This window comes from Heterocephalus glaber, unplaced genomic scaffold (assembly GCF_053883595.1).
Source record: "Heterocephalus glaber isolate CG9 unplaced genomic scaffold, H.glaber_assembly_v1.0 deba00000331, whole genome shotgun sequence".
In the NCBI taxonomy this organism is placed as follows: domain Eukaryota; kingdom Metazoa; phylum Chordata; class Mammalia; order Rodentia; family Bathyergidae; genus Heterocephalus; species Heterocephalus glaber.
The window spans coordinates 6,321,510-6,347,754 of NW_028258142.1; the positions used below are offsets into that span (position 1 = coordinate 6,321,510).

Below are 26,245 nucleotides of genomic sequence, written 5' to 3' on the forward strand. Positions count from 1 at the left end.
TTCATTTGCTGTTTAGTCCTATTTTTAAGCAAATTCAGAGAGCCAGACACTAACTGAATGCATATTGTGATGTTATAGTGTACCTGCCTAACCTTTTGGCTTTTTAATTGGGATAACATTGTACCCAGTTGGAGTATTGTCATAGAAGTTTGTCTTTTGAATCTTTCTTGATAATTTCCAGAAAAGTAAAGCAAATGAGAAAATTTCTTTAGGTTTAGAGGATATGAGAGGTTTCCCTCCAAATTCCCAAAACAGAAATTTATGAAGAAACTTTATTTTGAAGATAACCTTTTTGTGCTTATTTTTACTTTGTTAAAATATAAAAATGGTCATTTAATTTGCAAGTTTAAAGAAAGGAGAGGAGTTATATTAAAATTCAGAAACCTGGCTTTGGCCTGCCTTCTTCCTAATTATCAGTGTGGCACGGGCATATTTCTCTAGGTCCCTATCTTAGTTACTTTTTTCTCAATGCTGAGATAAAATACCCAACACTCAAAGTTAAAGGAGGAAAGATTTATTTCAGCTCACAGTTTGTAGAGGTTTCAGTCCATAATTGACTGGCTCTAAGGCAGGGCAGCATGGCAAAGGGGTATTGCAGAGGAGAAACATTTCATGGCAGGCAGAAGGCAGCAAAAGTAGCATGCAGCAAGTGACAAGTGACAAGTCACCCTCTTTCTGTCCCTTATATTCTATCCAGGCTACCTGCCCTTAGGGTATCAATCCCAGCATCAGATTCCAGCATAACATACTCTAGATCCAGCCACCTTTGAAAGCTCCACCGATGTCCACATGAGGCTTTGGGGGTAACATCTATACAAGCCCTAGAGTCCCATTCTCTCCACCTGTAAATTTAGGATGTTGGGTCTCTGAGAGTCCTTTAAAACTCTAGCCTTCTGGGATTTTTAAGCTTCAGCCTGCCAATTTGAGTCAAAAGCTCCAGCTTTATATGCTTTTGAGCTAGGCTCAAAGCTATAATGGAGCTCAGACTTTGCAGGAATTTGGGAGTGGTTCATTAAGGCTGGAGTCTAGGATGGGCTGAGGGCAGTGGCAGGCCCAAGAAGCCAAACATTGTGCTGCTCCTGACTGGGTCAGATGAGGCAAGCTGTGGTGGTGTCATGCCTAGGGATGGGGCCCCTGCATAACAGTGTTGGTGTTGGGTGTTGTAGTGCTGAGCTGCTTTGGTGTCCTGCACTCTGGTGCCATTCTTCACAGTGCCATGCCATGCTTCATTGGTGTCGTGCCACAAGGGTACTCTGTAACAACAGTGCTATGCTGCCATGGAGCTGTGGTGCATTTGGCATGTACACTGCCCAGTCCCTCAGCCCCTCTGGTCTTCTGTAGACAGATTCCCCTTGCATACTGTCATGCTACATTCTCCTTCAGGATCTCAGAGTGGTCATTATCCTTCACATCACACTGGCCCTCCACCCCCTACATACTTGGCTCCATTCTAACCATCCATATCCAGCCTTACATACTTTTTCTTTCTTCAAACTAATTTCCTCCCCAACCCCAAGCATGCTTTGTACAGCAACCCTTCTTATGAGCTGATACTCCTCTTTGGCTCATTCATTTTTATTTATCTCTTTGGTTTATACAAATTCTGAATATCTGAAAAGGACTTAGATTATTTCTTTAAAGTTTCTACTTTTCTAGATAGAAGTCTAAAAATACTGTTTGGTTACCAATTCATTGTGGCCCTTTAACATTTCTTGACTTGTTTCATATATGTCAAGACACTTGCCCTGACTTTGCTTTAAGTTTCTTGAGGCTTAGAAATATGCTTATGTACTTGCCATGGTATTTGGCAGGCTATATTTCTTGACTAAATAATTAATATAGTGATTAGAATTAGGCTGAGTGGAACCCCAAATAATTGTGCTTAAACAGGATAGGAGTTTATTCATCTGTCATGAAGAAGCTAGACTTATTCCCTAGGGCTGTGTGATGACTGTGTTCCATTAGGCCTTGAGGAGTCCATGAATCTAGTTCCCTTCTTGGGCTGCCTGGGGCATTGCCCTCATTTTCAGGTTCAGTGGCAGCATCCCTATTTCAGGTAAGATTAAGGGATGCAGAAAAGAGGGCAGAAGGACACAGCACTCTAAAGGAAAGACCTCTAGAACATTCTGTAAACACTTCTGCTTGGTTTCCATTAGCCAGAATTTAATTGCATGGGATACCCAGCAGCAAGGGAGGCTGGAACTATATTTACTGGCTGATTCTCAACTAAAAATTTAAGTATTATGGAGGAAGGAGAAACAGAGACTGGAGCAATGAACAACCTTCCCCCACTTGATTTAGTTGCTCAGCTGAAGGCACCTGTGCTGTTTAGGTGATGGTACTCCCTTGGTGGAGAAATTCGACAGGCGTTTGACTTGAGTAATTCACCAATATAGTTTTTGGGTAGGGTACAAGAAATGGTCAAAACAATTTGAGGATGAGTATTACAATAGTGCTACATCAGAGGGGCAAGAATGGGTGAGGGACTGGAACAAAGAAAGCCAGTTGGTGGCTGAAGCAATGAAATGCATGAGAAGCCCCCCTGGTTTCCTTGACAAGGATGCAAGACTTTCCTGTCACATGAACAAGACCATCTAATCTTTGAGTTTGAAAGTTTATTCTTTGTGCCAATAAAATATAGGAATTATAGGGCTTAAGGACAACTACTAAACAAAAATATTCTGTATCAACCCTCAGACAGTCTTATTATATTAAATTATTTCTGACAAAGGAACATAACTGCAAAGATTAATTCCAAAAATATGCCCATTTTATTTTCTGGGTAGAGTCTTGGGAACTGTAAAATAGCCATAGAAACAAACAGGAAGAAGAATGGGCCTGGAGATTGTTTTTACTTAGTAAGCAGTTTCTGAGTAAATCATAGCTGCATTCTGCATATGTGAGTCTAAAGTGACTTTGTCTTTAACAGCAACATTTTCCTTCTCCTTGAGGTTAATGCCTTCATATTAAGAATTTGTTATTTATTGGAATCGTCTGTACCTGGAATAGTATCTAATAATACATAATCTAATAATAATAGTATCCTGTCAGTTTTTATCTTACTCCATTTTTAGTGCACACTATTAAATATGAAATAGATTTTACTGCAGTTTCAGAAATCTTGAATACTGTGGAATCTATACTAATGCATTTTTACCTTTAACATTTTTCTTTGACCTCTCTAAAAAGGATTTGAGACATCACATTCCATGTGCATATTTAATTATTCTTGGCCTTTTAACATAAAAAGTAACCCCCAAATCATACATTTATCAATGGTATTTACTCTGTTGTTGACACTTGTTGTATTTCCATTGTTGTGCTTTTACAGAGCACATTCTATTTTACTTGATATTTATTTTTTTTCCTGCGGATGGGAAATTGGACTCTTTCATTTTCATTTGGAAAAGATTGCATGTTGCTTGCTGTATGTAATACTAGTACTAGTTGTTATTGAAGAAGAGACTGTTGAGGGACAGAGAATGAGGTGCAGATGAATGAGACCTGCTGGGACAGGCTTCGCCATATGAGCAGCGTGGGGTGTGACATCTATGAGCACCAGAGCTTCTTTGTCTATAAGGTTTGGGTTAAGTTTTTTTTTTTCGAATCTCTGTGTGTAAACCACTGAGCCCCTTAGTGTTAAGCAGTCCTTGTGTCTTAGTGAGGTTCTTAGAACTTGATTGTGAATGACTCTTATCATGTGGCCTCAGAGGGAGGCTTTAAGTATGATTAATCCTGATAACCTTGGCTTTTCTACTGAAGGAAGCAATCCCAGGAGCAGATAAAGTTCTCTCATATTGAGTGCTTTTTAGATTAAAGCAAATTATTACCACTGGGGTTTAATGCAAAGATGTGGTGTGGCCATGGACATGGCTGGCTTGTAGGTAAAGTGTGATATGTTGGTCATAGTTTTAAGTGTGTTGCTTTTCCACAGCCAGTAACTCAACAAGTACCTGAAAATATTGCTTGGCAGTGTTAATGGAAGATGAAATGCAATTCTGGGCTTACTTCTGTTTTTTAGCATTGTCCAGAGGCTGTAAATTGTGTTTAATTCATTATGGATGTTTGTTGCCTAGTGAGGAATAATTTATCAATTTTATAATATTTTCATTTTAAGCTCTTAAATTTCTTGGAAAACCAGTGTATATCTTCAGATGGGTTCAACCTATAACCCACAGGATGCCTCTGCTTTTAATGTGATAATAACAAGCATAAAAATATAAAGGAGTTTTTGTTACATACATTAACTGTATTATATCTGTATTTTATATGCAGCTCAGGACAATTCCTGTTTGTTCACTGTGGCCTCAGCAAGCTGAAAGCCTGGATACCCCTATGAGATGATTAAGTCCACCCAGGCTCAATGAGTACCTTTAATTGGAATGAGGGGTAATTGGACTGAGGAATAGTTCATCTTCCCTGTCAGTATTTGGCATATTGAGGATTCTTTTGTTGCTCATCCTCCTAACTGAAATGACCTATCTCCTCTCCTTTCCTTGAATTTATTGATTTCATTCAACACTTCGTTTCTTGCCTTATTTGTATCCCTCCCCATACCGCCCCTACTCCTTGAGTCAAGGTCTCCCTACATAGTTTTGACTGGCCTTGAACTCACTATGTAGCCCAGGCTGGCTTGAACTTGTGGGGTGATCCTTCTGCCTCAGCCTTCTAAGTGCTGGGATCACAGGAGTGTGCCACTGCACTTGACTCCTTTCATTTTTGAATGTATTTGGTACACCCTGAACTTTGGTAAATCCTCAAACTTAGAAGTACAGTTATAACTGTATTTCTCACATTAAATAAAGTGTAAGTGAAAAACACTTTAGACCTTTAGTGATTGTAAAACAAGGACTAAAGCTATAAAATTCTTAATGTATATAAAATTAGTATAAATAAGCTAAACTGTATTTTGTAAGCTCTCATTGCATTCTACAGATAAGAACTTCCCCTTACCCTTTCATGCCCTTGGATTGACAAGATGGTAAAACAGGTTCTCCTTGATCTTAAAACAGAAGCATACTCGGTCATTGGTCACGTACTCCTTGTACATTGGCCTCTCCTAAGATGAATCAGCTGCCAAAAGCTTTTTCTTTCAGAGCTGGTTTGTGCTGAACTCTCATTCTGGGGATGTGTTGTATATCAAGGGGTGATTGTTAATAATAAAGTGTACTTAGAAATTGCTAAGAGTAGATCTTAAATATTCTCCCTACAAGAACATTGATATGTGTGTGAGGTAATAGGTTAAGTACATTGAGTGAATCTTTCATAACATATATCAGAATATTATGTTACATTATATACCGTACATTCTGTGGTATGTATTAGTCATTTTTACCTTAGCAAAACTGGGAGAGATTTTTTAAAGTTAAAAAAGATAAGAAGGCTGGGTGTGGTGGTACACATCTGGAGGATGTGGCAGAAGGATCACCTTGAGTTTGAGACAAGCCTGGGATACACAGTGAGTTCAAGGCCCTCCTGCACTACATAGCAAGACCCTATCTCAAAAAAAAAAAAAAAAAGATAAGTTAGGAATGGGCAGGCTGCACTGTGAAGTGGCCCTGGAGAGCCCTGAGGCAGGTGGTTCCTTCACACTGCCCTCTTTAGAACTGGTTCCGTCCTGCCTTACTGCACAGATGCTGCGTGTTTGGGAACCGTGGCATTGTTCATGGGTAGTCAAAACTGTGAGGCCATATCTGTGAAGGCTAGAGGTCTTTTCCATTATTTCTTACTCCAAATGAATCGTGTGCTTCTTCAGGATGAAATTACATTGATTTTCCACAGACTTTCTTGTGTTCTACACAGTGCCTTGCACATGCTTGTGAAATATTTTGATTAAATGAGTTAGGCAGCAGTTAAATGTGAAATCAAATGATCTGAATGTAAGAACTTACGGTCCAGGGAAAAGAGTTGTATGAACTGATTGGAGTGAGACAAAGTTCACATCAGCTACTGAACAGATATATATAATAGTTCTAAAACCAACATATGAAGACTTGTTCTTTTTTTTTTTTTGGTACCAGGGATTGAACTCAGGTCCTTGCACTTGTGCAGCAGGCAGCAAAACCACTGAGCTAAATCCCTGGCCCGACTTGTTCTTATTTATTTATACAACAAATACTTCTAGGCATTGAACTATGGGATAAATAGTGTGAACAAGGTAGACAAAATTTCTATCCACATAATTTTACGAACAAAATGATATGAAATATAACTTCAAACAGTAATAATTGTTGTTGTTGGCCTCTTATTGGTGATATGCTTGTGGTCAGGGTGAATTTGATCTAAGATAATCCTCAAGGTCCATTTAAGAAAGGTCCCCTCCCACTTTATAAAATAGGATTTAGTCAAGCACCATTTTGTTTTTGCTTGTCTGAGAATGCCTTCTCTTACCTGAGAATCTCTAGATCTCCTCACGAATGTCCAGTGATGGAGCCCCTTACTAAGCATCTTAAAAGGAAAAAAAATTCTCTCCCTGTCCCATGAGTGCTCTTTGTTTTACCAATAAAAGCAGATAAAATGCTGCTAGTATAGAAAAGACTTTGAAAGTAGATTCTTGGAGATGGGGAAGGGGATCAGGGGAGATGGGAGAAAAAGGAAAGGCGAGTAAAAGTATCAAAAATGATCAAGATGTGTTCTATACGTGTACCAGTTCCCTAGAATGAACAAAGCTGTTCTGTATTACTGACATGCACTTATTAAAGGGAGGAGGCTCTTCCCACCTCTTCTGTCTGTAGAAATGGCCTCTTTCCTTGTTGCTGCTGATCCCTATCAGTAATATATTCTGATGGCAGCAGCGTGGGCAAGTTACTTTTCTTTTTTTCCTACTAGAAAGTGGTGCACGATATGCTTCCCAAAGGGAAATAACATACTCTTCTCCATTTTGCAAATTGTTATCTCAGGCCAGTAGCCACTCCTAAGTCCACACTTAGATTGAGAAAATCTCAAGTGGAGGACTAAAGACATAGATTAGGTACAGATGAAAGGGAACAGTCTTGACAGCTTTATGAACAAGCAAAGCAGACATTACTAAAACATTCATGATACCTTTGTAAAACTTCTGTTGCCATGTGAGCAACATGGAGGAGAATAACAGAGGAAGGCGCTACTGCACTTTTCTGAAGAAAACTGAGTGCAAAAGAGTAAGTTTAATGCACATTGTAGACAATTGCAGTTACCCATTGTCATTTCTGATTTCTGGAGTGACTTATTTGGCTAAATAAGCGTATCATTTCTTTAAACTAATTTTCCTGAGAACATACTAAACTTTATTCTGTCTATCCTTTGAATAGCATCCCGGTGGGGAAGAAGTCTTAAGAGAACAAGCTGGGGGTGATGCTACAGAGAATTTTGAAGATGTCGGGCATTCTACTGATGCTAGAGAACTGTCTAAAACATTTATCATTGGGGAGGTCCACCCTGTAAGTATTTTTTCTGGAGTTCTTTCTTCTTTTTAAGACTATTGGACCTAACCCAAGTGAAGATTTGTATGTACACAAAAGTTAAAAGGAGTAAGACAAAAGCAACTCCTAATTTGAGAAAACCATTTTTTATCGTAAATAAGTCAACCTGAATTTTCATTGGATTTCATTGGTTGCATTTTTCACTGGCCCTGAGTCAGAATGCTTTGGCCCCTAGGGCCTATGCTGGGTGGGAGAGCACATCTCAGGCTTTGATGAAAGTTTCATGAAGTAGCATATTTTAAAAGGTGGTGGTACTGTCAACTCAGCATAGCTTTTTTTCCTTGTTTTTTTGACCAACATGTTTTTTTCTGAAGAAATTCCGTTTCTATTTTCATTCGTTTGAGGATATTTTAATTTTAAAAGATTTTAAGGGCCATGCTACATTAAACAAATAGGCTCTGTCTTATGTAAAACTCGTATATTGTCTTTGTTCTGTTCACTTTTCTCCCCTGACCTTTGGTCCCAGTGGATTCCCTGACTTTTGAAAAACACTGGCCCCATTTGGCTTTTATATAAACACAGGGCTGTAGTATGAAGTTAGATCCTACTATGGCAGTTTTGAGTGACCACATGGAGCTCTGTAGTCAGTCACCTAACTGACTTACTGGGTACATAGGTGAAGACTTGGGAGGGCATCTTTCATTTCTCTGGGTTTCAGAGTAGACAGTGGATGCCAGGCCATGTGTTAAACTGTCTTCTGCCGCAAGACATCATCTAGCTCCTTTCTGCTTCCCTGGCTCCTGGTACATCACAAGCAGCAGCCAGGGTGGGGAAGCTGCCAGGAGCAGGCTTTTCTCTGATGAGAAACATCAGCCAATAGCCGTATCTCAAGTGATCAAGCTATGAAAAAGATTTAAAAATACATAAAGAGTTAGATGTAGCTGGGGATTTAGCTCAGTGGTGCTGCTGCCTGCCTTGCAAGCACAAGGTCCTGAGTTCAATCCCCAATACGAAAAAAAAAAAAAAGAGTTACATTTACAAGAGTTAGATATAAATGATGCTTTTTAATGACTGTAAATGAAGGAAAGGTTAAATTGGGCTTTTTGTAGAAGGCCTACAAAGTAGGCAAGTAGGAAATCCATCTTAGAACAACCTTCATTGAGTAAACAACCTTCATTGAGTAAGGAGGATTTTGCTTCGGTTTGTTTCATTTTGGTGGTAAGAGATGTATATTTTGAAGGAGTATGTCTCACCTATCTGGAAAATTTATATGCCTCTATATTTTCATCACCATACTTTCCAGAAATGAAATAGTTTCATGGTAATCAGAGAGGTCCATCCCATCCTTGTTTTCCCCATCCAGTGTTTGTGAGCATGGGGAGAGGAATTCAGGCCATGACTACAGCAGTTCTTCTTTACCTGCCTGCTGAGCTTACCTGTGCTTGGCCTGTAGACACCTTTGGTGTTTGACATCCTCAGGCTAAGTTTTAAATAGTGCATGAGAAATTGCAGGAATTCACTGAGGATGGCACATGAATACGAGATAACGTCTCAAAGGGAATTTAACAGGAGAGAAGGAAGGAATCAGCTGCTCCTCAAATTACAGATCATGATACAGGTCTAGTAAATGCCTACACACATCTACAAATAAGTAGAACTGTCATGAATACCATTTTCAGCTCTGAAACTCTACACAGAATATACCCGTTGCCGCTAAATCATCCGTCATCTGCTATGAAGCCATCAGACTTTGTGTTTAACAGTGGAATGCTCAACCCAAAATGCTAATTACTGAATAGTAATTTTAAAACAAATCTCAAAGGAACACAGTTGTAGATGTTTCATTATTATACAATGTGGTTCTTTTTACTTTTTGCAGGATGACAGACCAAAGTTAGCCAAGCCTTCGGTAAGTGTGACTATCTCAGATGTGTTAGTGGATGGGGGGTTATCTTCGTTTTATTTAATACCTGTCAAACTCAAGGCAAAGGTCTTTTACTTACCTGATTGAGGCAGAGTTCTTTGTAGATAAGATAAATAATTAAGCTGCTGGCTCCACAAAAGTTTTATTTGAAAGGACGAATTGGTATGTTTTATGCAGAGAGCTTGTGTGTTATTTTTGTACAACTCTCAATACTTAAATTATTTCATCATAATTATCAGTAAATACCTTTTCATGTCTGGGGGCATGGCTCAGTGGTGGAACGATTGTTTACATAGCACACAAAAAACCCTGTACAGCCAAAAAAACAAAACAATTTAACCTTACAAAGAGCTACTTTTTTACCGGTAGCACTGAGCTTCTGACCTGCAAGCTATGACATGAGCCCTGTTTTCACAGTTTAAAGCCTGACTGAGTTGAAGCCTTTTGCCTGAATCTTTGAAGGGACTGCCCATGTTTCTCTCTTTTCTACGTCTCTGGGCAGAGTAGGTGTTCAATAAGCTGCACTAGTCTTACACACTGGTTCACTAATTCTTCCTTCAGAGCTGACTGTCCTTGCTTATGTTTGAAGATAAATTCAGAGTACGAATTGATGAGAATAGCCACAGTATCTAAAAAGTACAAATAGGCAAAATATTTCCTGGTCTATAGTTAAAGAACAAAGGAGAGTTTTGCTTCAAACAAATGACAGAAAAAAATAACACTTTTTCATTTGGTGTATGTTGCTGGTTTTACTGGAGTGAAGACAGACAACAGCATTCCACAGAGCTTGTAGTAAGAACTGGTGAACTGATTTTGCTACCGGTGCTGACAGGATGTGGTCTTCCATCTATAGTACAAAGTAATTCATTCAGTAGTATGAGTGTAAAGGCCATGTTGACCTCAGTCCCTCAGATAGTCCAATGAAAGTCTTGAGTAGTGCTGTTTAGAAAAAATCAGTTTCATTTATATTTTTCCCTTTCCCTTTTCAAAAAATAAATAAATAAATAAAAAGGCCTAACTTCAGTGTTGTTGATATAAGCACTTCAGGGAGATAAACAAGGATTTGGTGTGGCTAGCGACCCTGCCCCTAAACATAATGCCCAGTGCAGGTTTGAGGTGCTGAGCTGAGCAGTCTCCTGCCACAGCCACCTTGTGTTGGAGGCTAGCCTCCATCCCTCTTCATTTGCTTTTAGCATAGGTGTGTTGTGCTCTGTTGCCCATTGCCCATTGCTATTTGCTGTCCTCTCTGGGTGTGCACATTAGTTGTCTGTTTTAACACACTGTCACTTAGATTCTTGGGTTATCTTGGGAGAAAAGAGAGAAAGTTTACCTGCTAAATTCTAGGAATCAAGATTTCAACATCAAAGAAAGTGTTCTTGGCACATGGTGCTAGAGCCAGCAGTTTTGAATATTACTTCAGTTCAAAACTAGCATTTGATGTTTGATCAGCTTGCTGGATATAGAAGATCTCACTGGAGTCTGAATCACACTTTTTAAAGATTTTTGTACTCTCTTCTGTAATTTTACAGATGTATGAACTTTTGAGTGTTTCATTATAAAATAAATTATTAACTAAAGAACTGTGGGGGGAAGTTTGGCTTCAAATAAATAACAGAAAGTATAAGTCTTTTCCTTATGACCGCTCTAATTAGAGCAGAGCTGGAGGAAGATAGGACAAGAACCTACTAGTTATTTTAGAGGCCATAACAAATGAAATATAAGAAAATGTATGACCATTTTTCTAGGTCTGTCTTCTTTGTGTTTTTGTTTAAAGAAGAAAGGGTGATCTGTAGATATTTCTTTTTTTAAAATTAATTTTATTGGTACATTTTAGGTGTACAATATAATGACATTCATCATTGGAAATTTGCACCTTTACATAATCTCTCTTGGTTCTTATTTTTTCCCCCTTCCCCTGCCCTCTCTTCAACTCCTCCATCCCTCCCTATTTACAAAAACTTAGTTTCCATTTTTTCATTTTCTCATATTAATTCCAATCCCTTCTTTCCTTTCCCCCACCCCTACTCCTCCCACTTCCCCTTCCCCTTTGCCCCTTTTCTTCCTATTTCACATTATCTATTATACCCTTTAGTCCTTATTTACACTTTCAGTTTCTCACACTAGAGAAACTATTTGGTATTTACACATGTGTGTCCTATTTATTTCACTTAAGAGTATGGCCTCAATGTGCATCTATTTAGCTATAAATGTCTCTAATTTCTCATTTTTTATGGCTGAGTAGTACTCCATTTTATAAAGAAACCACATTTTCTTTATCCAGTCTCCAGTTGATGGGGCAGTTGGGCTGCTTCCAAGTTTTAGCTATTATAAATTGTGCTGCTATGAACATGGGTGCACATATATTCTTAATTGTGTGTCTATAACTAGCGGTCTTGAGGCTGGAAAATGTATACTATAGCCCATATTTTTTATTTTATAAAAAATAAAATTAAATAACAAAATAGTAAGAGAATGACAATTCTTAATACAGTATTTCATTACCTTCAAAGTACTCAGAGTACAAGACAAGAAGATTCTCTTACAAAGAAGAAACAAACAGATAATAACACAAAACCTTTTCAATGAACTAAGAAAAACTAGTAGTATAAATGGAACAAATTAGCATATATATTTAAATATTTCTGAACCAACAGAATAGGTAATTTTTGGAATTGTTTGAACTTCTCCCTACTTTGTGTTTATCTACCTTCTAATTTGCTATTTATTTGTGTGTGTATATTTATAAATATATATGTAAAATTTTTGTATATATATATAAATGGAACAAATTAGCATATATATTTAAATATTTCTGAACCAACAGAATAGGTAATTTTTGGAATTGTTTGAACTTCTCCCTACTTTGTGTTTATCTACCTTCTAATTTGCTATTTATTTGTGTGTGTATATTTATAAATATATATGTAAAATTTTTGTATATATATATATAAAAATTCTTTTTTACTTTCTCATATAAGAGAAACTATGTGAGATTTAAGGTTATGTAGTTTGATTTTTTTTTAAATGTTCCTTGCTTGGGTTGTGGATATAGTTCAGTGATAGAGCACTTGCCTACTATGCTCAGACCTTGGTGTTTATCTCAGCACAGAAGGGGAAAAAAAAGTTAAATAATTGAGCTGCTTAAAATGACTTATCTGAATTGTGAAATAGGGTACACTGAAGATAATTAACTTGAACTTGCCCGAAGGAACTATAGCGTTAAATTGCCAGATTGTGATATTTCTATACATCAAAATTATTCACTTTAAATTAAATGTATCCATCTATATATGATATATATATATAGCTATATATATAGATACATATCTCAAACTTGCTTAGGTCGAATGTATTAGTAGTAGCAATACCTTTTCTTGGTTATAATTTTCCAAGTATTGTTATGTAAATTTTTATTTGGCTCTTGCCTTGTTCCTGTGAGACCCACAGACCTGCCAAGGATGGGGAGGACAAGGAAACTTGGTTAAGCACCTTGCTCAAAACCACCCATCCATCCAGCACTGAGTCTAGCACCCACCTTAGGCTTGTCAGTTATGGTCTCTTAAGCTTCCACAGGCCCTGCACTTCTCAGGAAGGTACACTGTCAGCATTTTAAAAGAAAAAGTCTTTTTACTGAGGAGTGAGCTAAATTAGATGAAGTGACTGATTGGCAAAAGTTTCTTGGGCTTTGGATGTGTAATATGGAGCTTATAATTTATACTGTTTACATGCCTTTTATAAATCATTATACATGACATATCCCAATTAAATTATCAATTTTTTTTTTACTAGAAGTTGGAACCCTTCCAGGCTGTGGATTAAACAGGTGGCAGAGCTTGTCTTAAAAACTGTAATCTTGGGCCGGTGATTTAGCTCACTGGTTCCACTGCCTGCCTCCCAAGCACAAGGTCCCAAGTTCAATGCCTGGTACCAAACAAAACAAAACAAAACAAAACAAACTATAATCTTTTCTCCCTGTCAATTGTTGACATATTTGATCGTGTCATCCCTAAACCCAACTGAGAGACCCATCACAGCATTGGTCACTAAAGACAATTTGCTTTTACATCCAAGTGCTAAGCAGTACTTCAGGCCTGGATTATAGAGCCAAGAAGATAATAAAAAAAAAAAAAAAATCAAAAAGTGTATTTTTTTGTAGGTTCTGTTTTTAGAGAGTCATTGTTGCTGATGGTAATGATATGATAGCAGCATTTTTACATATTAGCAGCTGGTATGTTAGCACTAGGGTGGTATATTAACATTAGAACTGATGTCAACTAAGAAGGCTAAAGAAAGAGAAGCCAGCCGAGGTTGCAGAGTTGCAAGTTTGGTAAAATGCATACACTCATGCCTAGTGTAACAAAGTCATGGTTGTGTGTGTTTGCCTTCTCTTTACTGTCTCATACCTAACTCTCCATTGTCACAATAATAATTTACCTTCAGTGAAGTCTGTGCTTTCAGAACTGATTGTCTTTCTTCTAATAGCTCAATAACATTGTTTACATAGTTCGATTATTTCTGCTGCTTTATTAATTTTATTTACATATACAAAATTTGAAAATTCAGTAGTAGTTGTGAGTACGTTTTATAGATACTAAGATTTAAAATTGCTTAAATAGATAATAAATGTGAAATTTTCTTTTTAAATGACTAATTTTTTCCCCCTACTGTGTCAGGAATTGTAAAGGCGATGTTTCAAGGTTGGTGTATCTTATGATTGCTTTGGTTCCGCTTCCCTGAAAGTTTTCTCCCTTTTCACGGAAGTGTCTTTAATAGGCTTTGTACTCAGCAGAGTGCAGCTGTGCCTCACTGCAAACAGCTTATTGTTTTACTAATGCTTTTATATCTGGGCTGCAGGAAACTGCAGACATCAGAGTCTTTGCTGAAACTGCCTCATTAATGGCTTCTTTCATGTGAAGCACTAATATTTTGCTGGTGTGGAGCACTAAAAGAATGCTTTTAACATGGTTTCAAGCCCAGAAAAGTTTGTTTCACCAGTCCTTAGTTTTCTAGCCATTTGGGAATGCATACATTTTTCCAGAGACCTTGTCAGTTCACTCTCTGAGCCTCACAAGAATGGCTACTCTCAGGAAGTGCTGGAAGGTACAAACAAGGCTTCCTTATTTAGAGGCCAGGTAGAACAGTACCCATGGCCTCCAGGCACTTATGGGTACCTTCTGGTCAGAGCTAAAGGAAGTTCAGAAAAGGTGGTCTATAATTTTAGAGCTTGAAATCACAGGGTTTTTTGTTTGTTTGTTGACATATATTTAATTTAGGTACGCTTTTACATCCTATTGGTTTTGAATGAAATAATTGATGTTTTTATTGCACATTTTCATGCTTTTGAAGATTAATTTGCCCTACATAACGGCGATGATAGTGTTGTGTTATGTATTCCTGGATATCTATTTTCAGTTTCTCTGTCAAAGTATTTAGGTGCCTGTTGTGTGCAGGATATTTTACGTAAGTCTTAATCTTGAATATTTTCAAATTTCAAGGTCATATTCTTAAGTAATTTAAATATAGATAATTACTAATTTTTGCATTTTGGAAAAAATGGTACGGCATTTTAGTGAAAAGATTATGATTTTTTTTCAACATTTTTAAAAGATGGCATTGAATAAAATATTGTGGTCTTTTAAAACAGGTGTTCAGTCAACAGAATAAATGTTCAGACATTGCCTTATGTAGTTACTTTTTCTCTTGTGTTCCAGGAAAGTCTTATTACTACTGTTGAGTCTAATTCCAGGTATGTGGTAGTTTTTTTAAAAGCAGTATTGGCTTGGAAGGCTCAAGTCAGAATTGGACTGGGCACTTCCCCTCTCTGACCTTCTGTACTTTGGTTTCCACTGATCTTCCTGCCTGTGGTCGTCCTGGGCCACCTCCTCTGACTGCCCAGACCATTCAAGGTTTTCTGTCCTAAACTATCAGCATCAACTATGAACACTTCCCATAGTGACTCCAGATCTTGCCCTCTGGCTGCCTCTGTGCAAAGAAACACGCAGAACAAATGAAATGTCCATGTCCCCCGTGATAGCCCTTCAGATGATGAGTACCATAAGTGCCCCCTCCAGGCAAAACTTGCATTTCCTTCCTCTTTTATATTTGGTCATCTTCAGCTCTGGTGATTACATTTCTCTAAGCATGGTTCAGTTTTTCTTTGTCACTGAATTGGCCCTAAAATTGAATCCAGTAATCCAATTTCAGGACCTGATGTCTTTATTACAGTTTAAGGTCATATTAGTGTTTTTAGCAGGCCTACCATGTTGACTTTTTTTTTTTTTTTTGGAGGTAGTGTTGGTGATGATAAAGAACCCAAGCTCAAAACCACATGTTTGCATTTCATCATGTCATATTTAACTATCTAGCTTTTTGGTGTTCTTGAACCTTCCCTGCCTCCCTACACTGCTTCATCTGACTTTCCACTGTTATGGTGTCTTCTTTCTAAATAGAAAGTGGAAAACTCACCAAACCCCAATGAGATAAAAAAATCACACTTGTAATCTTTTTGCACTTTAAGTCTTTATATAGAACTTGACTTTTGAATAGGTTGATGTATGAAAAGTATTAAAGAATAAAAAGTTTATGATGGGAAATATATGTATACGTAGTTTGGATGCCAAAGACTATATGGATTTCTGTTGTCTAAGACATTGAAATCTAAATCAATTCAAATCTAATCTAAAGACTCAAGTCTAAAATGATGCTCTTCTCAGTACTGGTCCTGATTTAACCCATTTTCTGTAATTTATAGTAAATAGAAATGAAATTTTATGCATCAAAAACAAACAGTGAGCAAATTAGATATTTTTGTAATTTAATTTAATTTGTAGACCACAAATTAATTACTTTGGGCATGCTGTTTCTTAACAATTTAAATATACCAAGCACAGTTGTCATGATAAGATTTTCAAAGCAGATCCAGAGTATAAGAGCTAAGGTATAGGTGGCCACCTTGTACTCATCTGGTTTAGACCCATTCATTTTACAACTCAAAAGACATGATCTTCCCTTGACTGTAGCACTTGCTGACAGTTCACCCAAAATGAGAGCCTGGAACTTCTGATTCTCAACTTAGTACCACTAAAAATTCTTAATTAGTATACATATCTATAATAAAATAGGTTGAGAATATTCACTTTTCTTACCTTGCAATACATAATCCAGAGTTTAAGTCCTTGAGAAAGTCACTTCTCCTAGGCAGTGTGTTGAGAGGGGGATTACAGCTCTCTCTGTATAAAGTGTGTAGCAATTGATTTAAGCAGAGCTGGTGGGACATTAGTTATGTCCTAACACCAGCAGAGGAGAGTGATTGCTAGTATTCTAGGCATGCATTATACTCACATTACATTTAGCAAAACTGAGTTACCTTTTTAGCCAAATGGGTTAAAGAGGTAAGAAAAGCATGCCATGATAGTTTTCTACCAAAGAGAGCAGCTATGTTCTCTGCATTGAACTTCAGGCAAGCATCATTATTCATGTGTTTTTTGTAGTTGGTGGACCAACTGGGTGATCCCAGGCATCTCAGCTCTGGCTGTTGCCATGATGTATCGCTTCTACATAGCAGAAGACTGAACACCTCTTAGAAGACAAGGAAAGCAAAGACTGCCTTGGACAAGAGAGAGTAGAAGCCAGTGTTAATCACTTCCACTGACAGAAACTTTCACCTGAAAAAATAATTTTAATATGTCTGTTTTTCTTTCCTCCTGAGTTAGAAAGAAAAGAACTGTTATTTCTACTTCTCCTAAACCTTTCAGATGTGCCTTTTTATTCATGAGCCTCATTTGATGTTTATTCACTGCATAATTTACTTACTGAGTGATCTTTTAAAAATATATCTGGCTTTTAAAATATACCATCGTGTTTGCCTGTTTGTTGGGTATACAAGGAGTGATCAAAACATATGATAAATGTTTAAATTTTAAAAGTTTATTATAGGGCCGGGGATTTAGCTCAGTGGTTTCACCGCCTGCTGCACAAGCACAAGGACCCGAGTTTGATCCCCGGTACCAAAAAAAATAAAAAAATAAAAAAAATAAAAGTTTATTATAATAAGAGACAGACTGACACTAATCCCTCTCAAAATACTCTCCCACACTTCAAACACTCTTACCTATCATTTTTGCTACTTTCTGAAGCCGTGCAGGAAATCCTTTTTATATGTATCTTTATAGGTTGTAGTCAAAACTACAGTGGATGTTACTGTTGGCATGCCATCCAGTGGAAAAACAGGCTTGTAAAAATATTATGGTGTATCCTTATCCTCCCTGTTTACCAAATCTATTATTACTGTGTGACTTTTGATTCTTCCTCAAAATGAAAATGACCATGAAAGGTAAACATTTTGAAATGATTCAAGACAGTGAGGCAGCCACGACAGTATAACCTAAAGATATTCACGAAAGAGGAGTTCCAGAATTGTTTCTGAAAGTGGCAAGGAGAGAAGATAGCTGCCTAGGAGTGACAGCAAGGGTGAGTGTCTCTGAATCAGTGCTGGAGAAAAGTGGGTATCTTGAAGAAGCAAAGAAACTCAGCTCAAAGAAAACATGACCCAAAAGAGAGTGGAACTATCAAACAAACTGACCGTTGTGGCTATGGGCGAATCAAATATTGAAAGAGCTGACCAAAACAATTCAAAATATGTATGAAAAATATACCAAAGAAATAAGTCTGGCCAGGCATGATGGTGCACACCTGTAATCTCAGCCTTTGGGAGAGTGAGACAGGAAGATTACCATGAGTTTGGGGCCAGCTAGGCTACATGGTGAGTTCAAGGCCAGCCTGAACTGCATAGTGAGTCCCTGCCTCAAAAATAAATAAATAACTGAATGTGGTGGCGCATGCCTTTAATCCCAGCATCATAGAATTTGAGACAGAATCGCCAGGAGTTTGAGACCAACCTGGGCTATATAGTGAGTTCAAGGCTAGCCTGAGCAACATAGCAAGATCTTGTCTCAAAAAAAGAAAAAAAACCCATTCTGTATCAGTCAGTGTTCACTAGAGGAACAGATATAACATAAAATGTATATATATATATGGATTTACAAAGTAGGCTTACAATGGCCACCTATAAGAGTCAGGTATAGAAGAATTCAAAAGAGCCATCTACAAGCTGTAGATCCAAAGCATCCAGTCAAAAGGTGAAAGCACTGGGAGTCCATATCAGGAAGCTGAAGGGTCTGAGCTCAAAGACTGAAGAGTATGCTAGAAGCCTAGAGTTGCACATCCAAAAGTAATAGTAAAGACCGGAGGTCCTCCAAAGAAACAGAAGTGAGACCTCCTTCTTTCCCTTTTTATTAAATCCAGGCTACAGGCTTATTGGTGCTGCCCACACCCAGGTGGGTTTTCCCTCTTCAATAAATCCATCAGACACACTTCTAGAATTATGCTGAGCCAATCAGCTGGGTGTTTCTTACTCAGGTTGATACCACAGTTAACTATCACAACTCCATGAAAGGGATAGTTAACTGTTGTGTCATCTTGCCTCAGAAGTGCCCAATTAGTTGGACTAGCATACTTCTGGATGTAGCTGAATGGATTTACTGAAGACAGAAGACCCACTCTGGGTGTGAGTGGTACCAACCAAAGGACTTATGGGCTATGTGGAATAAAAATGGGAATGAAGAAGGAAGGCTCGCTTCTGTTTCTTCAAAGGAGCTTCAGTCTTTACCTTCACCTTGGACGTCGTGTCTCCTAGCTTCCAATGCAGACTCTTCAGCCTCTAGCACAGACTCATCAGCCTTCCATCAAGGCCATTCAGCCTCCTGATACAGACTCACATGGGACACTGCAGTGAGCTCCAGGCCCTCAACCTTTGACTGGATCCTTTCGATCTCCAGCATGCATAAACCCTTTTACAGTCTTCCATACCTGCCTGCAGGAGGCCATTATAAACCTACCTTGTGAATATATATATATTTAAATAATATATAATATGTAAATATTTTATAAATATATTTAAACATTTATTAATAATATATATTATATATATATAGTGTGTGTGTGTGTGTGTGTGTGTGTGTATGTTTGAGACAGGGCCTCACTATGTTGCCCGATTATAGGCATGTGCCACCATGCCCAGAAAATCCATATATATTTATGTATTTTACATTAAATCTGTTTCTCTAGTGAGCACTCACTGATACACAGAGATAAAGAATTCTGTTGAACTCATAAACACCAGAGATGGCCAATGTGAACATAGGAACAGTAGTCAGGAACAACATGAAAATACATAATTTACTTATAAAAACCTTAAAAATTATAAGCAGGCAAGAAAAATTCATCCAACAGCTACTAGATGACACTAAGAAGACTAACCTAAGGCTAATTGAAGTTAGAAAAATTAGAGGAGAGTAAACATGGTATAAAAAATGTGTACAGATGAACAATCTGGAAAACATTTCTGAGTGTGTGGGGATAACATACAGGTAAGCAAGAGTTACAAAACAGAAGTAACTATGATGAATAAAGAAGCTTCCCCACAACACATCATAATCAAAAGCCCAGAAGTCCAAAACAAAGACAAAATCTTAAAAGCTGTCCCAGAAAAGCAAAAAATCACTTAACAAAAGTTAACCCATTAGGATTACAGCAGACTTTTCAACACAAAGTTTAAAGGCCAAGAAAACTTGTAGTGCGGTGTTTCAAACCATAAAACACTTGGAACCCAGAGTAATATATCCTGCAAAAAACTATCTTTTAAAATTAATAGAGATAAAAGGATGTTCCATGACAATTTCTTTAAGAGATTCATGAACATCCAACCAGCCCTGGAAAAAGCATGAATATCCTAAACAGGTACAATGAAGACAACAAAGCCAAAAGTCAGATTGAGTGAACATATCAAGTAAGGTGAGCAGTTAAACAAAAAGGGAAAAATAAAGGAGTCAATAACAAAAAGGAATGCAATAACAGGAATAAATCAATACCTTTTAGAATAACTATCCCTGTAATTGCCCTCAACTCCCCAATTAGTAGACAGATTTGGCCAGCTGGATTAAAAAAAGCCCAATTGTTGCATTCAAGAGATTAATCATGAAAGAAATTCATAGACTAAAAACCAAAGCATGGAAAACAATACTCCATTCACCAGGACCCCCAAAGCAAGCAGGGATAGAAATTTTATTCTCAAAGTAAACTTAAAGCTAACACTTATTAGAAGAGACAAAGAAGGTTATTACATAATAAGCAAACAATCCAACACAAAGAGATAAGAATTGTAAATATATTTGTAAATACATATGCATTGAATATTGGTGCACCTACCTTCATCAAACAAATACTACTGGACATAGAGGATGAAATCAACACCAACACAATCATAGTGGATGACCTCAATGCCCCATTTTCATAGATATATCAACTAAACAAAAAATAAACAAATATCAGAACTTAAGCACAGCCTCAAACAAATGAACTTAATAATTATCTACAGAGTCTTCTACTCTATCAGAAAAGAATACACTTTCTTCTCAGGGGCACATGAGAAACTTTCTCAAAAACAGACCATATAAGGGCTGGGGATTTAGCTCAGTGGTTTCACTGCCTGCTGCGCAAGTGCAAGGACCTGAGTTCAATCCCCAGTACCCCCCCCCCCAAAAGACCATGTAGTAGTCCATAATGCCTGTTTTTATATAAAATAATTGAAATCATTCCATGTGTACTGTCAGATCATAGAACTTGGAAATTAGAATTTGTAAAAGAAACCACAGAAATTTTATAAACACCTAAAAATTAAACTCTTGACTATTCAATAGGTCACAAAAGAAATCAAGAAAAATTAAATAGTTCCTAAATCAATAATGCCAGTACAACATACCAGCATCTGTGAGATACAGTGAAGGTACTTCTATGAGGGAGGTATATTGCTGTGACTCAAATAAATAACTTAATAATACACCTCAAGATACTAGAAAAACAAGAACAACCTAAGCTCAAACCTGGTTCAAGGAGGAAAATCATAAAGATCAGAGCAGAAATCACTGAAATTCAGATAAAAAAAAATCAATGAAGAGCCAGTTGTTTGAAAGAATAAAGTAGACAAACCTTTAGCCAATCTTAACAAAAGGAAAGAAAAGACATCAACTAGAAATGAAAAAGGTAAAGTCGCAACAGACACCACAGAAAACCAGAAGATCACTAGTAACAACTAAGAAAAATTATATAACAACAAATTAGAAAATCTTGAAGAAGTGAATAGATTTGTAAACAAAAGAATCATTAAAACTGAACCACTAAGATACAAAATCTCTGAACAATCCAATAAGGCAATAAAACTGAGGCAATAAAAATATACCTACCATAATATGCTGCATACAAGAAACACACAATTCAAAAAGAAACCCATAGCCTGAAAGTTAAAGGGTGAAAAACAATACTCCATGTGATGGAAACCCAATAAAAAGCAAGAGTAGCCATCCTATTTGCAGATAAAATGGATTTCAAACCAACACTAATTAAGAGAGACAAAGGCCACCACTTCCTTGTAAAGGGAAAAATCCAAGAGGAAAAAATAACAATCATAAATATATAGGCACCAAATACTAGTGCATGCAACTATATGAAACAAATATTAACAGACATGAAAAATCAAATAACTAATAGTAGTGGGGGACCTCAATACCCCACTGTCACACATAGATCCACTAGACAGAAAATAAACAAATGAAATACTAGAACTCAACCAAACTCGATAAAATGGACTTAACAGATGTTTACAGTGTTACACCCTACAAAATCAGAATACACACTCTTTTCAGCTGCATGTGGGTCGTTCTGAAAAATAGACCACATACTTGCTCATAGAAAATGGTTATGTAAATTCAAAGGAATTGAAGTTATCCCCTGTATATTATCAGATCACAGTGTGATGAAATTGGAGATTGATAGCAAATGAAATGGCAAGAATTTCGTAAATACATGGAAATTGAAAAACATACTCCTAAACAACCAATGGATTACAGAGGAAATTAAAGAAGAAATTAGACAGTTTCTATGATTAAATGGCAATGCCAGTACAACATATTGGAATTTGTGGGACATAATGAGAGTAGTTTTGAGAGGGAAATTCATAGCAGTGAATACTCATATGAGGAAAACAGAGCGAGCTCAAATAATCTAATGCTGAATCTCAAGCTTCTAGAAAAAGAAGAGCAAGACAAATCCAAAGCTCATACAATGGAGGAAATTATAAAGATCAGAGCAGAAATCAATGCAATGGAGACTAAAAGAATGATACAAAAAAATCAATGAATGGGGCCGGGGATTTAGCTCAGTTGTTCTGCTGCCTGCCTCGCAATCGCAAGGACTCAAGTTTGATTCCTGGTACCAAAAAGAAAAAAAAAATTAGTGAAGCCAAGAGTTGGTTCTTCAAAAGAATAAACAAAATCGACAAACTCTTAGCCAACTTTATCAATAAAAGGAAAGAAAAGGCCCAAATCCATGCAATTAGGAATGAAAAGGGTGAAATTACAACAGACCTAGTAGAAATCTAGAGGATCATCAACACCTACTTTTTGAGAACTATATGCCAATAAGATGGAAAACCCAGAAGAAACAGACAGATTTCTAGATATGTATGAATACCAAAGTTGAACAAAGAAGACCTAAAAATTCTAAACAACCCAATGTCAATCAGCAAAATCAAAAATACAATTAAAAACTTACCAATGAAGAAAACCCCAGGTCCTGATAGCTTCACTGCAGAATTCTACAAGACATTTAGAGAAGAACTATTGCCACTACTGTTTAATTTCTTCAATGAAATTGAAAGGGAAGCAATACTCCCAAATTCATTCCTGGAAGCCAGCATCACCTTGATCCCCAAAGTAGAGGAAGACCCAACTGAAAAAGAGAACTATAGGCCAATCTTCCTAATGAATATAGACACAAAAGTCCTCAGTAGGATACTGGCAAACAGAATGCAGAAGATCAAGAAAATCATACACCCCGACCAAGTGGAATTCATCCCAGGGATGCAAGGATGGTTTAACATATGCAAATCAATAAATGTAATACACTGTATTGACAGAGCCAAGACAAAAATCATATGATCATCTCAATAGATGCAGAGAAAGCATTCGACAAAATCCAACACTCATTCATGATAAAAAAAAAAACCTACAGAAAATTGGAACAGATGGCTTTTATCTCAATCTGATAAAAACCAACTATGAAAAACCAACAGCCAACATCATACTAAATGGTCAAAAACTGAAATCCATCACACTAAAATTAGGAACTAGACAAGGATGTCCATTATCACCACTCCTGTTCAATATAGTTCTGCAAACATTAGCCACAGCAATTAGACAAGAGAAAGAAATAAAAGGAATAAAGATAGGAAATGAAGAAATTAAATTGTCATTATTTGCAGATGACATGATACTCTATATCGAAGACCCCAAGAACTCCACCAAAAGTCTTCTAGACTTAATAACCAAATTCAAGAGAGTTGCTGCATGCAAGGTCAACACACAAAAATCAGTAGCCTTCCTGTACACAAACAACAGACTAACTGAGAGAGGAACTGGAGAAATAACTCCTTTCACAATATCATTGAAAAAAATGAAATACCTAGGAATCAACCTAACAAAAGAAATCAAAGACCTCTGCTCTGAAAATGACAGCACTGTGGAAAAAAAAGAGATTAAACAGGATATCAGAAAATGGAAAGACATCCCTTGCTCCTGGGTAGGAAGAACCAGTATAGTGAAAATGGCCATACTTCCAAAACTGCTATATAGATTCAATGCAATCCCAATTGAAATTCCAGCAGCATACTTCACCGAACTAGAGAAAACAATCCAAAAATTCATTTGGAACAAGAAGAGACCTAGAATAGCAAAAGCAATTCTAGGCACCAAAGACAAGGTAGGGAATATCACAATTCCAGACTTCAAATATACTACAAAGCTACTGTGATAAAAACAGCATGGTACTGGCAAAGAAACAGACCTGAGAATAAGTGGAACAGAGTAGAAGATGCAGAAACCACTCCAGACACACTCAGTCACCTCATCTTTGTCAAAGGAGCCAAACACCCTCACCGGAATAAAGATAGCCTATTTAATTAATGGTGCTGGAAAAATTGGGCTTCAACATGCCAAAGATTAAAACTAGATTTATATTTGTCACCATGAACTAAACTAAAATCAAAATGAATCAAAAATTTAAATATTAAAACAGAAACAGTAAACCGGCTGGAAGAGAGGTTAGGTAGAACTCTTGAAGACATTGGTATAGGAAAAGATTTCATGAACAAAACCTCAGCTGCATGTGAACTAGAATAAAGAATCTACAAATGGGATCTCATCTTATTAAAAAGCTTCTGGGCAGACAGGCAGGTCTGCCCATGCCCTACCGAGGTCCTGAGTCGCACGGAACACGCCGAGTCAGCCCGCTGCAGACAGGCAGGTCTGTGCACGCCCTGCCGAGGTCCTGAGTCACGCGGAGGATACCGAGTCACGCGGAGAACGCCGAGTCGCCCCGCTGCAGACAAACAGATACCTGGTTCCACACTACAAAAACGCAGAGGACACCAGACCACCAGACCAAGGTACTGAGTCCCGCTGCTTCTGGCCCAGAGGAAGGGGCTTCCCGGTCACCAACCCTCCTGCTGCTCTCAGCCCAGAGGAAGGGGCTTCTGGGCCACCATCCCTCCCACCGCTCCCAGCCCAAAGGTAGGGGCTTCTGAGCTGCTGTCCCACTGCTCCTGGTCCAGAGGAAGGGGCTTCCCGGTCACCATCCCTCCTGCTGCTCCCAGCCCACAGGAAAGAGCTTTTGGGTCACCATCTCTACCGCTGCTCCCGGCCCCTGTCCCACCTCTCGCAGCTCAGAGGAGGTAATCCGTGCAGGTACTAACAGACCCCCACCCCAGTCAAAATGAGAAAACACGTAAATAAGTCTCAAAACCAGACTTCCAGATCACTTTCAGCAACCCCAAAGGGAAATGAGATGGAACACTCTGATACTCAACCACCTGGACCCACTGAACTGGCAACAAAAGGGGATCTGGAAAAAATGAAATCAGAAATAATTTCTCAGATAACAGGAGAAATTGTGCCCCTAGTGCAAGACATGATTAATAAATCTAGAGAGGAGCTGAGGAACATGATGGAATCCCAACATAAGAAACAAATGGAATCCATAAAACAGATGCAAACAGATTTCCAGGAGATGAAAAACTCCACTGAAAGTCTACACAGCAGAATGAGCCAATGTGAGGACAGAATTTCAGATATAGAAGATAAGATTGCAATTAGTGACCAGGAAAAGAAAATTTGCTTCAAAATTATAAGGGAACATGAGAAATCAATCCAGCAGCTGCTAGATGATGCTAAGAAGAATAACATAAGACTGATTGGGCTCAATGAAGAAACAGGAGAGAGTGGATATGACAGAAAAAAATCTCTTCACAGAAATAATGGCAGAAAACTTCCCAAGCAGGGGAAAAGAGCTTGACATACAGATAAGTGAGGCATATAGGACTCCAAATAGCCTTGATCAAAAAAAATCTACACGTAGGCATATAATTGCTAAGATTCCAGAAACACAACAGAAGAACAAAGTTCTCCAAGCAGTCAGAGAAAAGAAACAAATCCCATACAAAGGTAAGCCCATCAGAATCACAGCAGACTTCTCAATACAAACCATCAAGGAAAGAAGAGCTTGGAGTGACATATTCCAAGTCCTAAAAGAAAACAGCCTCCAACCCAGATTGATGTACCCTGCAAAACTATCTTTCAAAATTGATGAACAAATAAGATACTTTCATGACAAAGAGCACCTTAGGAACTTCGTGAATACCAAACCAGCACTCCAAAGAATTTTACAGAATATCCTAGGAACAGACATTGAGGATCACAACCCCAGGAAGCAAAGCAGAATGAACCCATCTGGCATGACAAGAAATTAAATATAA

General features: G+C 37.7%; 1 protein-coding gene across 1 annotated transcript in view; it reads left to right on the forward strand.

The window, feature by feature from the left end:
- Cyb5a (cytochrome b5 type A) overlaps positions 1 to 17,176 on the forward strand; it is a 34,889-nt gene extending 17,713 nt beyond the window's left edge. Inside the window, exons 2-5 of the mRNA XM_004861957.4 lie at positions 7,290 to 7,418; positions 9,280 to 9,309; positions 15,036 to 15,070; positions 16,815 to 17,176. Coding sequence (XP_004862014.1) covers positions 7,290 to 7,418; positions 9,280 to 9,309; positions 15,036 to 15,070; positions 16,815 to 16,896 — 276 coding nt within the window. The 3' untranslated portion in view covers positions 16,897 to 17,176. The remainder of the gene's footprint in view (positions 1 to 7,289; positions 7,419 to 9,279; positions 9,310 to 15,035; positions 15,071 to 16,814) is intronic.
- Positions 17,177 to 26,245: the final 9,069 nt, after the last annotated feature.